Raw genomic sequence first — 17,793 nt, 5'->3', positions numbered from 1 at the left:
GTACGTTTGCGGGAGAGAGGGGTGGCGCTTTACGGGGTGATCTTTTCTCTTTTGGAGGAGGGGCAGGCTTTTCGGGGAAGAGAGATTCGGGGAAATCTAATATTTTTTCTTTTTCTTTTTCTTTTTTCTTCTCGCTTTGCTTGCGCTTTTCATCAAGCGAGTCCTTTATTTTTAGCAGGGCCTTAAACTTGTTGCCCCCCGGGTCTTTACTGGTCCTAATGTCTAATATCTGCTCTTTGGACAGTTTATCCGCGTACGTTTTACGAGGCGATTTAGTAAACGGTACCAGTGTCCATTCTCTCTTTTTGGGCGATTCCATCTCGGAGTTGAATTTATCCTCGAATTCTTCTGTTGTGATTTCTTTAATCACTTCAATTGTTTCGCTTGTATTTGGCGTTCTAGCCTCAGGTTCGAGGTGCCCAACAATCACCTCTTTAGGGTTTGTTGTGTTTGTCACATTGGTTTTGTTCTTTTTCGGACAGGTGTAAGTTAAGTGACCTACTTCACTACAAATCCAGCAGGTCGATCTCCTCCCTGTGACCACAATGGGGAGTTTTTCAGCTCCCGCTTCCAGGAAGTAGGGTATTTCGAGGAAAGCTTCTTTGTTTAATAGGATGTCGAAGGACCAGACTCCGTTGTACTGGTCCACCTCTATACCAGTAATATCACCGAATTTCAGGAGGTAGGCAGCTAGATATTCACCTGGGACCGCTCCTGGAACTTCGAAAATGGAAACAGTTGTTCTCCTCCGTCCTAGGTACTCCATTCTTAATACGTAGTCTTGTGTGATGATTTCCTTTTTGGTTAGTGCGACGCATTCTTCCTCTGTTTTAAACAGGGCGGCCCAGGTATTGTAGCCTCTGCATTTCGTTACACGATCCGCACGCATTCCTGCCGTTGCCAGTAATTTAGTTACCGTTTCCTTAGTTGACCTGATCAATTTTTTGGTCTTGCGATCAACCACAAAAAGTGAGATCGTTTTCTTGGCAAATTCCTGTAGCCGTGGTGCTTCTAAAGTAACTCCTGTGTCTGTAACATATTGCAGACATTTCCTTGCTTCCGTTAAAAAGTTGTTAACATCAATTTTAACTTTGGGTGGTTTCGCCCACCCATTCTTTTGTTCGCCACTTTTGTCCTCTTCCGATGGCACATTGCTGGCGGACGCCATGGTCGACGGGTTAGAGAGGCGAAAAAAAAAAAAAAAATTAAAAAAAATAGGGTAAAAGTCCCGTTCAAAAATAACAGCAGGAAGATAACAGCAATAATAATAACAATATGTGAAACAATCGCAGGAAAAAATAACAAACCAACGTGACGATAAAGACTCCAGGTAACTAGCTTCTTAACTAATCACTAATCCGTAGTGAGACAACTCGTTTTATACATACTAACTCTCAGTGGCGAGAGTTTCAACGTGATTTCCAACGAGATTAGAATTTCTATTTAACTTAGTAGGAAATAGACACCCAGTTTTTCAGTAACGGCAAAACAGCAGTTCAGTGTCTTTTCTTCACTCCGACCCACCCCCGGTAAGTCAAATCAATTTCAATTCTTACACACATTCCCCACAAAAAAAAAGAAAAAAAGATTCCTGATTAAGGGGAATAAAAACAGTCAGTTTAGACCCTTGATAGGCTTGGTCTGCCCCTTGTTAAATCTCGAGGATTGCAGTTATCACAGCACCAGCACCACTGTTCATCTTCTGGCGGTCCTTCTATTAGGCCCACACAGTCGAAATGAAACCAATCATCGCATGCATCACATGCTATCATTGGTCAAGTATCTTCTGGTCTGTTGCAGGCTGGACAGATCCAAATTATCGTGCTCTCTCTCCTTTGTGGGTCTAGGCTCACATCTTGAGAGCTTGATGGTTCTATGTCTGTTGGGTCAGGTTCTTCTGGCTGTTGAGAGAATTCTAGAGGAAATAGATTTTTGATGGAGTGCATGTCTATAGCTCCATTCCCTTTCTTCACCTTCACCATGCGTACCAAACTATCACTTCCTCGGATTAGTTCAAGGACTTTACCTAGGGACCAAAAAGGCCTAGTCTTCAGAGGACTTTTAATGAGTACTGTATCTCCTGGTTTTATCTTATCTTCAAAATAAGAGTCTGCTAGATTCAGGGTTCTTTTTCGGAGACTCAATAAGTAGTCTTCATTCCAAAGTTTCCTAAACTTTTTCAGACTGTCTTCCCGAGAAAGCAGGGTTTGAATCAAGTCCCTTCGTGCAAGTGGGTCCATGGTTTCCAGGTCCTGGTCTTCAACCCTCATTAATATTCCACGACCAACATTGGCGTTCATGAGAGTTTGGAGTTAAAATGTCCAGCTCAGAGTCATCAGAGCTTATGTATGTCAGGGGGCGGCTGTTTACTGCCCTTTGAACGTCCAACAAAATGGTTAGTAGATCAAAATAGTCTACTTTTCCTCTTCCTATAACTTTATATAGGCAAGATTTTAAGGTCTTAATAGACCTTTCCCAGCTGCCACCGTACCAAGGAGAAAACAGTGGAATAGTACAATGTTTAAGGCCGTATGAGTTGAATCGTTCTTTAAATTTCTCTGCTATCATCCCTTTGTTTATAATTCTGGCAGCAGCAGTAAATGTACGGGCATTATCCGAGTAAAGGTGAGTGGGGATTCCATTCACGTTTGTAAATCTGACAAAGGCCTGTATGAACGATTTTACAGACATATCTGGTACCAGTTCTAAATGTACTGCCCTAATGCTCATGCATGTAAAAAGGACAATGTACATTTTATAGTCGCCATCTTTCCCTTTAACATAAATATGACTGGTAAAATCCACACCAGTATGTAAAAAGGGTTTGGAAAAATTCACACGCGGAGTCGGTAGGTTGGTTGGATTAGGTGTTGAGAAGGAAACAGCATTAAACCTTTTACACTTGGCACAAGTATTAACCACATTCTTAATAGCCTGTCTGGCTTGTGGTATTCAGTAACCTGCTAATCTCACCTCATTTAATGTTGTGGCCAAGCCTAAATGTTGACTTTTTTGATAGCACTCCCGAATAATCGATTCTGTCAGACGATGCTTTTTTTCCCAATAAAACCGGATTTTGAACTTCATATGGGTGATATACAGATTTTTTTATTTTTCCCCTAGATCTTACAATGCCTTTGGGGTCCAGAAAGAGGTTCAGATCCTTTACCAACTTGGGCACGTTATTTCCTTCAGGATTTAATAAAATGTCTAGCTCTGCTAGAAAAGATTGTTTCTGCATTGTGTTAATCAGGTAGGTATTTGCCTGTAACTTGGGATCCATCACTCGCTTTTTTAATCTGTTAACAAACTCAAAGATCAATGAAGTTACACTGATCAATTTACTAAGGCTGGAAAATCTCTCCGGCTCGACTACAGAAGTAGCGACTTCATTCTGTTACATAATTCACCGAGGGACAAATCCGCCCCATCTGAGCCTTAGAAAGGCAACCCAATTGATCATGGTGCCAGGAGGATTCTTCCTGCCTTATCCATTCAGGCCCCTCATACCAAAGAGGAAGGTTTTCTTTAAATCTGTTAATAGTTAGGCCTCTGGTGAGGACATCAACCGGATTGTTAGCAGTGGGAACATACCTAAAATTCACTTTTATATCAAGATCAGTTTTAATGTTCTCCGTCATTTGAGTTATGTCCTGTAATCTATGTCTTACAAATATATTTTTTGTTTGGACAAAATCAGCAAGAACCCAAGACAGAACTACTTGGGCATCTGTAATCACATAAATATTTTTTACTTTAGGGACTGTTTAATAAAAGGGAAACATTTCACAGCCAAAAACACAGATAAAATGTCCAACGTTGGGAGGGATCTTCCTTGTAGAGGAGCCATTTTTGCTTTTGCAAATACCAAGGATGATTTTCCATCCTGTACTGCATACACTGTAAACCCATATGCGGATTTAGCCACATCACAAAAGAGAAATAATTTTGTGTCTTTTCCTTCATCTAAAACTCTCCTCGGAAAGGATACAGAGTCAATTGCCGACAGGTCACTTGCCAGTGTTTTCCAAACAGAACACATGTTTTGAGGAAGAGGATCATCCCAATTCAGCTTTAGTTTCCAAAGTTCTCTCATTAATAAACGACCTCGCACCGTTACAGGTAAATAAAGGGACAAAGGATCAAATACCTTTGAGGTCTGGGACAATATTTTTCTCATGGTTGATGCTTCCACGTCGCATGATGGTGGTGGAACCCTTATGGAATCTTGCGCAGGGTCGTATAGATAACCCAAACTTTTTCACAACCAGAATCGAATGCTGATAAGGTTCCATCAGCCTCCATTTTCTTCTTGAGCGCTACACAGTTAGAATTACACGATTGCAAATCAAAATTTCCTTTGTGTAGACGCTCTCTCACAGAGGTATACAAGGCAGATAGGGTTTCAGGGTTATTCCCAGTTTTAACTAGGTTATCAACATAAAAATTAGACTTTAATGCTTCTGAACACTCATCTAAAGGAAATTTGTCAGCATGGAACTTTAACACATAATTCAAAATAAAAGGGCTTGCATTGAAACCAAATATTATGGTTTTGTAACGGTAGCAATGCAAGTTTTTACCTTTCTTTAAAAAGAAACAAAATCGATTCCGATCTTTTTCGGATTCCAATCGAATCATCAGAAATGCTTTTCTGATGTCGGCCAACAAGACATATTTGTTTGTTCTGAAACGGATTATCAGTTCTAGCATATCAGTCATCAAATTTACGCCTGGATATGCTGCTTCGTTTAATGACACAGAACCCTTTTGCTTATAAGAACAATTACAAACTGATCTTATATTTGTAGTTGTCTGGTCAGTTAATTTTAACGCAGGTCTATGGGGAATCCATGTATAGTCTTTAAAATTTTTAGGGGGTACAATTATTTCTTCAATAATACCTGCGTCTTCTTGCTGTTGAAAAACTTGAAAGATGCACCATAATTAGAAGGAACAGATTTTAATGTGTCCTCATACCACTGAAGACGCACATGATATAAACCATCTTTAAATGTGATGGAATTTTTAAACTGTTTCGCCTTCTCTTCATCCAAGGTGGAGAACTTTTCGTCAGTAGGTAATCCAATTGATTCGAGATTAAACATGTTCTCCAACCCTCGCTCAACGTTACTGTCTTTAAACCAATTATTTAGACGGTCTGGGTAACTTTCCTCCGGGTGAATTACATAGTTGATTCTGGAAATCTTAAGTGGTGGCGTTCCAGCCAAAACTTCTGCATAATTTACCTTTGTTTCTTTTCGTTTCTTGATCTGGCATTCAAAGAGAAAAAGAGTTAACATTTCCGAAAGGGATCCATCGTTTTTGTGTTTCAAAAGCAGCTCCATACATACAAGGAATCACCTTTAGGGTTTCTAGTTACTGGATTGCGTCAATCCCTAGCAACCCATCTATAGTCAATAAAGTTTTCTTGTCATAAAAATGAGCTCCCAGTCTACGGTTCTTCAGATTTCGAAGCATCTGGGGGAGGCTTTCCAGATTATAAGACAAATTTAATTTTGTCGCCAGAATTGGAAGGGTATGGGTTTTGCCAGTGAACAAATTTAAATTCAAAAAGATTTCTATAAACATTTTAGGACTTGTGCCTAAAATAGTTTCCACATCAATAGTTCTATCCTTTGCTAAGGGGAGGCAATTCAGTTTTTTTTTAATTGAATAGTCCAGGTAAGTCCTCTAACTGCCGGTGTCTAACAAGTAGTTAACTTTTACTTCCTTATCCCCTTTTTTCACAATAATTCCAATTATAGGAGACAGGAAAGCGTTATCACAGTCTTTAGTGCGTAGGCATGTATCAATATGCATATTACTAGTAACAGAACACATGGCAGTCACGTGTCCCTTAGATTTACAATGAAGACAACAAACTTTTCTAGATGTTTTCAATGGACACATATTTCCTAAGTGGGATTTTTTTAATACAACGAAAGCAGAAGCGTGGCTCTCGACACCTGCTTATTCTGGCCTTATGGGTTGTAATAACTATTACAGTTGTCAGACAAATGTTCACTCGATTTACAAAAATCACATTTGGTCTCTGTTTTCAGTTTTGTGTTGAAGGTCTTGAGAGATGAGGATTCAGTTGGTGTTTTAAACTTAGGTTGCCGCCTAGGTTTTACCGTTATCTTAGCAGGTGTTCTTGCAACAAGCACTTGTTTGACTATTCTCGGGGTCTCCTTCAACAACACAGACAATGGAGAGTAGTAACTGCCAGAAATTCGCAGAAGTTCTACTTTTATTGCTGGTGGGATCTTCGCAAACAACACTAGCGATATTATAATTGCTCCGACCGACCTATCATCATACAAATCGCAATTGTATGAAGCCCTTAATTCCCACATACCAGCCTGGGTCTTCACAATAAAATTTTTCAATTCCTCCAGATTCCCAGGATTATCCAACTGAAAGTCCAGTATTCCCTGTATAATCTCGCCTCTTATTTCTTCCTCGTCCACATATTGATCCTTTAAAAGTTTCAGGGCCATCAGGTAACTTTCTTCAGAGGAAGAAAGGTGATCTATCAGTTGGAGAGCTCTGCCTTCTAATGAACATCTTAAAAAATACAGTTTTTCCATGTCCGAGGTAATGGACCTGGCACAATGTTCACATTTTACCAAAAAAGTCCTTAAAACTCCTTTTGTCTTTTTTTTAAGTCATTTCGTTGAAGTGAGGTCCCTTCAACTTTATTTTAAATGGCTCCACCGAAAATGATGATTGGGCTGCCAATTTGGAAGGTGAAGATCTCTTATCAGGGGTCACCGGGTTCTCTTGCTTAGGAATCGAGTCAATATCTCCATCCAATGAGGTGACCGCTGGGGTCTCGCCTTGCTCAGTCTCTCGCAGTAAACTTAGCCTTCATCTAACATCGTATTTAAAGCAAAAGGAGGCAGTACTTAAGCTGGCCAGGGTCTCTGCATCTCCTTCTTTAGCATAAATCTCCTCCACACCAAATGAAACGGCTTCCAACTCTTCCACCCATTCCTCAATTTCCCTCTTGAAACGAGAAAGCACTTCCTCAGGACTCTTTTCTTTTTCTAGTCCTTCTAGAGTAGTCAGTGCATTTCTTTGCAGAAGTTTCTGTTTAAGATCAAGCTCCTCCATAGAGACTGAATCCTCCATGTTACAATTCAGGCAAAAGACAGCAAACACTAGAATAATTCAATTCTAGAAGAGGGTAATAAAGTTTCGTTGCAATTTTGTCGGGATTATTTCACCAACAAGAGGGGGGGTGAGAAAAGGCAGTAAGGGCTTGCAACGAAATGGTGACGTTGCTTACAAACAGCCTTTTCTTTCCTTCTAAAGGTAACAGTTAACTGGTAACGTTTGCCGAACAACAGTAACGAGGTAATCAGTCTAAGAGACGCCAACCGACTAGCAAGCTAGGTAACTAGCTTTTTAACTAATCACTAACCCGTAGTGAGAAAACTCCTTTTATACATACTAACTCTCAGTGGCGAGAATTCCAACGTGATTAGAATGTCTATTTAACTTAGTAGGAAATAGACACCCAGTTTTTCAGTAACGGGAAAACAGCAGTTCAGTATCTTTTCTTCCCTCCGACCCACCCCCGGTAAGCCAAATCAATTTCAATTCTTACACCCAATATTAGGAAAAGTACTTGTCGACGAGCGACGACCAATGTAAATTCGTGTATGCTACCGCGCGCTCGTACGTAGTCCAAGCGTTCAGGGGTTAATACCATGCAAATGGTAAATTTACAACGACCCCAAAACCCCTAAGAAAACAAATTTTATTTACCAAAAATACAAAACAAAAAACAAAAGTAAACACTACTGTGTCTTTTTTTTTAAACATATTCATAACAAGTGTAGATTAGTTAAAAATTAATACACGCTTATTATTATTGACGCGATAATCTCGTTTCGCTTAAATGTGGTTCCGTTCCATTTTCATTTTTTACATTCGTTCACAGCCGCTATCTTGTGGACATCTCAGGTCAACCTTGCCAAATATAAATAAATATTTCATAAAGTGATATATTTTTATAAGTATTATAATATAATACTAAAAACGAACACAAAACAGTGAAAAAAAAACCCCACACAACTGAAACAATAGCGTTTTATTTGCTCACACCGAGTTAGTCATCTAATCTTCCGTTACGCTTTTTTTTTCTTTTCCTATGTATTTGGCATATGACTAAAAACCGTTTTAGAATACTTCGAAAGGCATTAGATAACTGCTAGTCGCCAGGCGAGGCGCCCGTACTTGGAAATGTCGATGGGACCGTCCGGGCATTTTTGTAGGCCAGAGTGGTTCCCTTTTTACTTTTGACTCGTATTTTTTTTTTATTTTCCTAATTCTGAAAATAAAACAAGAAAAAAAAAAGCATTTTTTTACAAAAATGTTTAACGCAAAAACAAAACAGACAGCATGCGCATGGTCGAAAACTCGATTCTTTTCTTGTTTTTGAATCCCAAAACTAGTGTAAATTACTAAATATAATTCTAATTTTATTTTATGCAGATCTGTTATTGTATTTTACAAATTCTCAGGAAAAGATCACTTGTCCGAACATTATTGTATTTTCTTTAACAATGATAATATATATATATATATATATATATATATATATATATATATATATATATATATATATATATGTTTAAAGAAAAAATAGAAAAAACCGAATGAAATTATTAAAAAATCAACGTTTCGTCCTTGTTTCAGAGGACATCTTCAGGATAATTGAAATAAAAATGTGATAAAAGAAAAAGTCATAGATCGTGCGAAAAAAGACAGTTTTTTAAAATCCAACCCATGTCGGGAAAGGACGAATATGTGTGCGTATGGGAAGGTTGGGTTGTTTGATGTCTATATATACACTTTTAAAAATGCATTAAAATAAATATGTACATTTTTTTTTTCTTCTGCGAAACTACTCATTTTCCTGAAACATTCAAGGAAAAACGCATATATATATATATATATATATATATATATATATATATATATATATATTTATTAAATAAGCACCCGATAATTTCCACTGGCAAACAACCGGAGTGGCTTTATAATTAGCAGCAGCAGCAGCAATTAGACAGACATAAAGTAGACGTACATTTTTAGTACGACCCTTTTGATTATTTGATAATTACTTAGTTCCGGTTTGTAACGTGATCTCTTCAAACGGAAGCCATTTTTTTTTTCTTTTCGTTCTCTTTTTATTTCTCTTTCTTTTAACGTCGTTCTTTTATATCAGATTTTATTTTCATTGTCTTTCTTTTTTGGGTTCTTTTCTTTTTCTATCCCTCCTTACTCTTTATTCTGTATCTTTTTTTTTTTTTCTTTTCTGAGTTTTTTTTTTATTACTCCGTCCGTTTTAATGAACGCCATTTTTCTTTCTCTTTGTTTCTTTCTTTACATCGGATTTTATTTTAATTATTTTTAATTTTATATTTCCGTACTTTTTTTTTGTGTGTCTTTTCTTTCTAACTGTTTTTGTTTGTTTGTTCTCTATTTTTATAATTTGGTCTCTTCAAATCGACGCCACGTTTTTTTTTTTTCTTTCTATTTCTTTCGAATTGAACTTTCAACTTCCAAAACAGTGTAAGTTACAAATAAAACCATGTACTTTATCCACCACGTCACAGGTCCGAAATTTCGCGCAGATGCTCGAGTTCGACAGAAAGATTCCCGAGTTCGACAGGATACACTTGAGGAGGGTCAGAGGTTATATTAACTTAAGCGCTGAGAAAATAAAACTCAAGATGAGAACCATTTCCATCGCGGCCGTAGCCGAGATTGAACCCCCTACACGAGTTTGTAGTGTAATTCAAATATTGTCGGTAGCTTAATACTTGATGCTTCGCCAGGGCTACCAAGGATATTTTATCGTGACGCCATCACTAGATGGGGTTCCTCCCACGGCTTAAACTCCCATCTACCCTCGAGAGAAGGATAGACCGCGCCAGTTTCTCAGACTGGTATTTTACCTCGAGGTGCATACAGCGCCTCGACTTCCCAAATGGTCGCCCACCTGGTAGTGTCCAGGCTCAACGTTTCTTAACTTCGGTGATCTGACGAGAACCGGTGTGTCAACGTGACTGTGCCGTATACAAGATGAGAACAGTAATCCGAATAAAACCAAATAATACGAATTGATAAATCCCCATCTGAAAATATTTTATCGGGTTTTATTTTCCATTGTGGCTTATATTTTCTAGATTATTTTTTCTGTTCATTTTTTTTTTTCTAGCACTCTTCTTTCCCTCCGTTTTTCTTTTCTTTTTTTTGTCCTTTTTCTTTTTTCACATTTTGGATTATGATTTGGACTCTTTAAACAGACGCCATTTTTTTTTCTTTCTTCCTCTTCTTTCTCTTTCCGTTCGCTGCTTTCTTTTTATTTCGAATTTGTCTATTGTACAACTCATCGATAAGTAATTCTTAATTACTTATCGATTACTTAGTTGCGGTTTGTAACTGGGTCTCTTCAACCGGAAGCCATTTTTTTCTATTCGTTTTCTTTTTATTTCTCTTTCTTTTAACATCGTTTTTTTTTTTTATCAGATTTTATTTTCATTTTATTTCCTTTCTTTTTTGGTTTCTTTTCTTTTTCTATCTCCTTTTTTTTCTGAATCTTTTTTCTTTCTTTTCTTAGTTTTTTTTTTATTACTCCGTCCGTTTTAATGAACGCCATTTTTTTTTTCTTTTGTATTTTCGTTTCTTTCTTTACATCAGATTTTATTTTCATTTTTATTTTATTTTATACTAGCGGGGGTACCCGGCGTTTCCCGAGTGTTTGTTTCCGGGACGGGTGGGGGGGGAGTTTTAAAAAATGTTATGGTAGGTAAGTAGGAAGGATCAAACCCGGAGTCATGAGTAAAAGTAGGAAAATAAAGTGTGAAAAAAAAAAAACAACAAAAAAAAAAACATCTGCAACGTTAACAGTTCGGCCACCAAGAAAAGTCCATTCCAGTTGTTTAGGAAAAAAAAAAAAAAAAAAAAACCCGACTACGGTAGGTCGGCGCGAACGTGAAAATATAATGTGAATTGTCCAGCACGCTAACCACTACGCTACAGAGCACTGCAGCTTAGTTTAGTGATTTTAAATAACTTCACATGAAAGAACTACGAAGCCAAACCGGTGTTCTCTTCTCAACTGTTCCTTGTGAACGATCCCCAAACGGTGTTAAGTGGTGGCAGGGGGGGGAGGAATTTATTAGAGAGAAAATATTTTACCACTTCCATTGATCTTAACCGATTTTGGCCGTGACTTCTCAGCAGAAAAAGTATAGAAATCTAAGATTATCGAGGAATTTGAGAAATAATAAGCCTATAACACACCTCAGATATTGTTCTGCCGTTTGTGCATATTATATTTGCATGAAATATCTTGATTTTTAATCCTATTAAGGTCAAAATCCGACGGGAAAAATGAGTTCATTTTATTTATATAGAGATTTCCTTGCTTGTCTTGGTATCTTTTCTGTCTGTTTTTTTGTTTGTTCTCTATTTTTATAATTTGGTCTCTTCAAATCGACGCCACGTTTTTTTTTTCTTTCTATTTCTTTCGAATTAAACTTTCAACTTCCCAAACAGTGTAACTTACAAATGAATTACCGAGTACTTTATCCACTACGTCACAGGTCCGAAATTTCGTGCAAATCCTCGAGTTTGACAGAAAGATTCCCGAGTTCGACAGGATACACTTGAGGGTCGGAAATTACATCAACTTAAGCGTTGTGAAAATAAAACTCAAGATGAGAACCATTTTAAGCGCGGCCGAAGCTGAGATTGAACTCACATGAGTTTGTAGTGTAATTCAAATCTTGTCAGTAGCTGAATACTTGATGCTTCGCCAAGGCTATCAAGGATATTTTTATCGTGACGCTATCACTAGATGGGGCGCCTACCACGGTTTAGAGTCCCATCTACCCCCATGAGAAGGATAGACCGCGCCAGTTTCTCAGACTAGTATTTTACCTCGCGGTACATACAGCGCCTCGACTTCCCAAATTGTCACCTTCCTGGTACTGTTCAGGCTCAACGTTTCTTAACTTCGGTGATCTGGCTAGAACCGGTGTGTCAACGTGATTGTGTCGAATACAAGATGAGAATAGTAGTCTGAATAAACCAAATAATACGAATTGATAAATCCCCATCTGAAAATATTTTATCAGGTTTGATTTTCCATTGTGGCTTATATTTTCTAGATTATTTTTTTGTTCCGTTCATTTTTTTTTTTAGCTCTTTTTTCTCTCCCTCTTTTTTTAGCTCTTTTTTTCTCTCCCTCTTTTTTTTTTAGCACTTTTTTCTCTCCCTCTTTTTTTTTTTAGCTCTTTTTTCTCTCCCTCTTTTTTTTTTAGCTCTTTTTTTCTCTCCCTCTTTTTTCTTTCCCTCTTTATTTTTAGCTCTTTTTCTCTCCCTCTTTTTTTTAGCTCTTTTTTCTCTCCCTCTTTTTTTAGCTCTTTTTTCTCTCCCTCTTTATTTTTAGCTTTTTTTTTCTCTCCCTCTTTTTTTTTAGCTCTTTTTTCTCTCCCTCTTTTTTTAGCTCTTTTTTCTCTCCCTCTTTATTTTTAGCTCTTTTTTTCTCTCCCTCTTTTTTTTTAGCTCTTTTTTTCTCTCCCTCTTTTTTTTTAGCTCTTTTTTTCTCTCCCTCTTTTTTTTTAGCTCTTTTTTCTCTCCCTCTTTTTTTTAGCTCTTTTTTCTCTCCCTCTTTTTTTAGCTCTTTTTTCTCTCCCTCTTTTTTTAGCTCTTTTTTCTCTCCCTCTTTATTTTTAGCTCTTTTTTTCTCTCCCTCTTTATTTTTAGCTCTTTTTTCTCTCCCTCTTTTTTTTTAGCTCTTTTTTCTCTCCCTCTTTTTTTAGCTCTTTTTTCTCTCCCTCTTTATTTTTAGCTCTTTTTTTCTCTCCCTCTTTTTTTTTAGCTCTTTTTTCTCTCCCTCTTTTTTTAGCTCTTTTTTCTCTCCCTCTTTATTTTTAGCTCTTTTTTTCTCTCCCTCTTTTTTTTTAGCTCTTTTTTCTCTCCCTCTTTTTTTAGCTCTTTTTTCTCTCCCTCTTTATTTTTAGCTCTTTTTTTCTCTCCCTCTTTTTTTTAGCTCTTTTTTCTCTCCCTCTTTTTTCTTTCCCTCTTTTTTTTAGCTCTTTTTTCTCTCCCTCTTTATTTTTAGCTCTTTTTTTCTCTCCCTCTTTTTTTTTAGCTCTTTTTTCTCTCCCTCTTTTTTTAGCTCTTTTTTCTCTCCCTCTTTATTTTTAGCTCTTTTTTTCTCTCCCTCTTTTTTTTAGCTCTTTTTTCTCTCCCTCTTTTTTCTTTCCCTCTTTATTTTTAGCTCTTTTTTCTCTCCCTCTTTTTTTTAGCTCTTTTTTCTTTCCCTCTTTATTTTTAGCTCTTTTTTCTTTCCCTCTTTATTTTTAGCTCTTTTTTCTCTCCCTCTTTATTTTTAGCTCTTTTTTCTCTCCCTCTTTTTTCTCTCCCTCTTTTTTTTTTAGCTCTTTTTTTCTCTCCCTCTTTTTTTTTTTTAGCTCTTTTTTCTCTCCCTCTTTTTTTTACATTTTGGATTACGATTTGGACTCTTCAAACGGACGCCATTTTTTTCTTTCTTTCTCTATCTGTTCGCTTCTTTCTTTTTATTTCGAATTTTATTTTCATTTATATTTTCTTTCTGCGGTGATATGCAAATTAGTATAATTTATATATTTATAAACCGACACCAACTAGAACAGGTGGTTGTTGAACGCTTGCTTAGCGTTATATCAATGGCGTCGCCGATAGGATATTCTCTGGTCTTTGAAGACCCGGAAAGCGTAGATACTTGGATTCGTTGCTTCACTGCTAATGCGAGAAGCAAAAAGTTAAAAGACATCAAAGAACAAGGAGAGGAGAATTAAATCACCGACTTGTTCATTGGCTAACGCTGGTTGTGAAGCGATTATGAAGGTTGCTACAATGGCTTACCCTAGAGAACTAGAAGAAATGACTTTCGAAGAAATAACTCAGGTTATTAAGGGAAACATGAGGTCAAAAATAAAAAATAAAAAAGACTGGTGATTGCAGAAAGGACCAAGTTTATGGCAATGAAGCAGGAAGTGGATGAACCGATAGTAAAATATTTACACCGGTTAAGAAGTGCGAGTAAATACTGTGAATTTGAAAAAACTAGGAACAGTTACAACTTACAAACATGCTCTTGAATAAGTGTCTAGAATTTATACAACAGCAGGAATTAATACATACCTACAACCAAAATAAACAAAACTCCGAAGAAATAATGGCTGACACGTATACGGTAGAAACGAAAAGAAGAAACTGTACATACTGTGGAAGAATTCATTAAAGTGGAAAAGAAAAATGCCCAGTGTTTGGAAAAACATGTTCAAAGTGTTTAAAAAAAGAATCACTTCAAAGAAGTATGTAAAACGAAAAATATGGAAAAAATAGAGGATGAAAATAGACAAATTTTTAATGTAAAGAAGGATAATATACAAAATACTGGATCAAGGAATGGATATATAAAAATAAAAATGAAAATCAACAATTGTGTTGTTGAAATGCAAATAGATACTGACCGTGAAGTAACCATAATACCCAGAAATTTGTGGCGTAAAAAATGGGAAAACCGTTTTTAAAAAAAAAAAAAAAAAAAAAAAAAAAAAAGCAACGTACAATTATGTCAGTTTGATGGCTCGGTTATAGCAATTATGGGTTACTTTGAAGGTTCAATAGAAGTAAAAGAAAAATATGAAGTAGTATCCATTATAATTACAAATTGCCGAAAAACGCATGGACTATTGGGAAATGATGTATTAAAAATAAATTCAACAAAGTTGATTAATGAGATAGAAAGGAAAATTAAAATTATTAAGCTAGCCTGAAATTAAAAGAAAATATTCCCCCCTCCTACGGAGCGAGAAATGTACCAGTGCATTCATTACCGTTGGTAATAGTTAAGTTGCGAAAGTTAATAAAAGAAGATTTATTAGAACCTGCCCCTCCAGGAGGAAGTAAATGGGCATCATCCATTGTTGTATTAAAAGAAAAAGACGGTGACTTGAGAATATGTGGAGATTATAAAATAGGGGTGAACTATAAAGTTTGCGCCGACTCGTACCGAATGTACAAGTAGCTTTACATAAACTTGCCGGAATGAAAGTATTTTCGAAGATAGACCTAAAATCAGCTTACCACCAAATACCCATATTTTAAATTAATTAAATTTTAAAGAAGTGACGACCATAAACACACCTATAGGCCTGTTAAAGGTGGAAAAGGATGCCGTATGGCATAAAAACGGCAGGTGCAATTTTTCAAAAAGCTATTGAAAAAGTAATAGGAAATGTTGAAAATATCATCTGTTATCAAGACGATATATGTGTTGGAGATTTAAATGAAGATGATTTAAAGAAAAAAAAACTGAAAATATACTGAACCGGCTAAGAGATGCTGGCATGACAGTAAATACAAAAAAGTGTAACCAACAGTAATGAAATATAATTTTTGGCTTACTCAATATCAAGGGAAGGGATCTCTCCAGATGAAGCGCTAATAGTGAAAATTCTAAAAGTGGTTACACCAAAAAATAAAAAAAGAGTTGGAGTCTTTCTTGAGTGTGGTAAACTTTTATAGAAAATATGTACCAAAATATAATAAATGGACAGAACCATTTGCGAAGTTAAGAAAAAGAATGCGGAGTTCATTTGGTCAGAACACCAACAGAAAGCCTTTAAAAACTTTAAACAGATTCTGGCGAAAAAGCCAATAGTACCCATTTTTTTACCCTAAGAGGGACATAACTAACTACTAACGCTAGTGAGCATTCCGTATCCGGTATTTTGTCACAAGATGGCCATCCCGTAATGTACTTGTCGAGATTAATAACGACTGAACACAATTATTCTAATATAGAAAGGGAGGCACTATCCATAGTGTGGACAATGGACAGAGCAAGGCCGTTCTTGATGGGAAAAACTTCTTGTTGGAAAGTGATTACAGACCACTGGAATTTATTTTCAACCCAAGAAAAGAACTACTGAAATTTACAATGTCCAGAATTGGGTGATCAGATTGATGGCATTCGACTTTGACATTGAATATGTTAAAGGGAATACGATACCGCACGTTGATGCCTTACCTAGATTGAGGTTTTATAGAGAGGATTATGACAAAAACGACGAAGAATTTGAAAACATATTCCTGCACCTTGTAGAAACCGATGTAATATCTGTAGATAAAATGGCTACTGAAACTACAAATGACACAGTGTAAAACAGAATAGTGTTGAGGATAAAAGAGAATTGCTGGGGAAATTGTTCAATGGTTGAAAGACCATTCAAAGAAATAAGACATCAACTGACTATAGAAAATGGGGTAATATGTAATGGAGACTTGGTAGTTCCCCCAGAAACACAGAGAAGACAGGTTATAAAAAGTGTACATGATGATGTACATTGTGGACTAGCAGCTACGCAAAGAAGATTTAAATTGGAAGCATGGTGGCCGGGGTACTCAAGAGATGTAGAGGACTACGTAAAAAGATGCACAGAACTCAGGAATTTCAAGCAAAAGAAAATACATGTGTGGCCCTGAGAAGCAGAACCATGGAGCAAAGTGCACATGAATCATGATTATGTCAATGAGATAGGACTATTATTAATATTATTAAACGCATATTCAGGTTGGCCTGAAGTGGTGAGAGTACCTGATAAAAAAACGTACCACCGTAAAACAAATATTAAGAGTAATATTTTCGAGAAATGGGATACCGAGAACATTGGTGATGTATAACGCGCCAAAATTTGCGGATGTTGATTTGTATGAATGGTTAAGAAAAATAGGATGCAGACCTTACAAGACCCCTCCCTACCACCCTCAAAGTAACGGGATAGCGGAAAGGATGGCCCAGAAGGTAAAGAAGGGCATAAAAGCATGCGTGTAACAGAAGGAGAAAATCGATGCTTTCCTACCAAGATTATTACTAAATTATAGAACAATTCCGCATGCAGGCAGGCCATAAAGTCCATCTGCCTTAATGGACAGACAATTATGATCCCCTTTACCTATGTCATATGCCACAAATCAAAAGATGTGGTACAAAAGAAATAGGAATACGGAAGCCGAGACAGCAGAATTTATTATGCAGAAAAGACATAATACTGCAATATTAAATAAAGAAAATGGGAACAGTGTTCTAGCTCATGCTGATCAAATAAGATCCCAAGTAGAACAATCGGATGAGGAAATGCCTTCAGAGCTGCTCATTATTGACGCAACAGAAGAGTTTATGCAAAATGAGACCGCGGAGGTTGGTTGGTTGTTTTTGTTTTACGGCATATCAACCCTTTTCGGGTTATTTAATGCCGAATCCAAAGATTTTGAAGGAAAAATTTTTTTAATAGAATATATTTGTTTTCACGTCGGTTTCTATTTAACCCATAGTTGGGACCCTAACAGGTACTACCACTCCGGGTCAGAGTGGGCCTGGGAGCAATGGTAATTAAAGGGTGGCTCCACACTCCCCAAAGCCCACAAGCTGGGGCCTCACCACTGGGTATAGTTTAAGGTCATATCCAGGACCCCCATTGAGGGACTTTTACCCTCTGCAGGGGGGCAGTCGGCGTATTCTAATGCCCCACCGACAGGGCCAGACCGCGGAGGAGGAGAGTAGAAGAGGAAGAAGTAGAATGGAACAAGGCAGAAAAGGAAGATCAAAATATGCAGGAGGAACACTGCGATTACAGGGAAAGACGTGGTGGATCCAGATCTCCAAAGGAAAAGGAGAGAAATAAAGGAAGATGTTGAGGATTGACACGAGAAGAA

General features: G+C 37.0%; 2 protein-coding genes and 1 pseudogene across 2 annotated transcripts; all 3 read right to left on the bottom strand.

Annotated features, from left to right (window-relative positions):
* Positions 1-1,775: 1,775 nt before the first annotated feature.
* LOC145266420 (uncharacterized) lies at positions 1,776-2,300 on the bottom strand. The gene has a single exon (XM_080122085.1). It carries the CDS (start codon positions 2,298-2,300, stop codon positions 1,776-1,778), a length of 525 nt encoding a protein of 174 aa, XP_079978211.1.
* A 1,451-nt stretch (positions 2,301-3,751) lies between these two features.
* On the bottom strand, positions 3,752-4,180 carry LOC145266418 (uncharacterized). Its single transcript, XM_080122083.1, has one exon. The coding sequence runs from the start codon at positions 4,178-4,180 to the stop codon at positions 3,752-3,754; it is 429 nt and encodes a 142-aa protein (XP_079978209.1).
* A 5,801-nt stretch (positions 4,181-9,981) lies between these two features.
* Positions 9,982-10,098, bottom strand: LOC145266726 (5S ribosomal RNA; annotated as a pseudogene).
* Between the last annotated feature and the right edge of the window lie 7,695 nt (positions 10,099-17,793).

This window comes from Euprymna scolopes, chromosome 41 (assembly GCF_053919585.1).
Source record: "Euprymna scolopes isolate OS-2025 chromosome 41, ASM5391958v1, whole genome shotgun sequence".
NCBI classification, from domain to species: Eukaryota; Metazoa; Mollusca; class Cephalopoda; order Sepiida; family Sepiolidae; genus Euprymna; species Euprymna scolopes.
Note: the sequence above shows the minus strand (reverse complement) of the source record. Positions and strands in the feature narration are given on the sequence as shown.

Excerpts from the sequence above, each read along its gene's own strand:
- LOC145266418 (XM_080122083.1), bottom strand. The coding sequence starts at position 4,180 with ATGAGAAAAATATTGTCCCAGACCTCAAAGGTATTTGATCCTTTGTCC.
- LOC145266420 (XM_080122085.1), bottom strand. The coding sequence starts at position 2,300 with ATGAACGCCAATGTTGGTCGTGGAATATTAATGAGGGTTGAAGACCAG.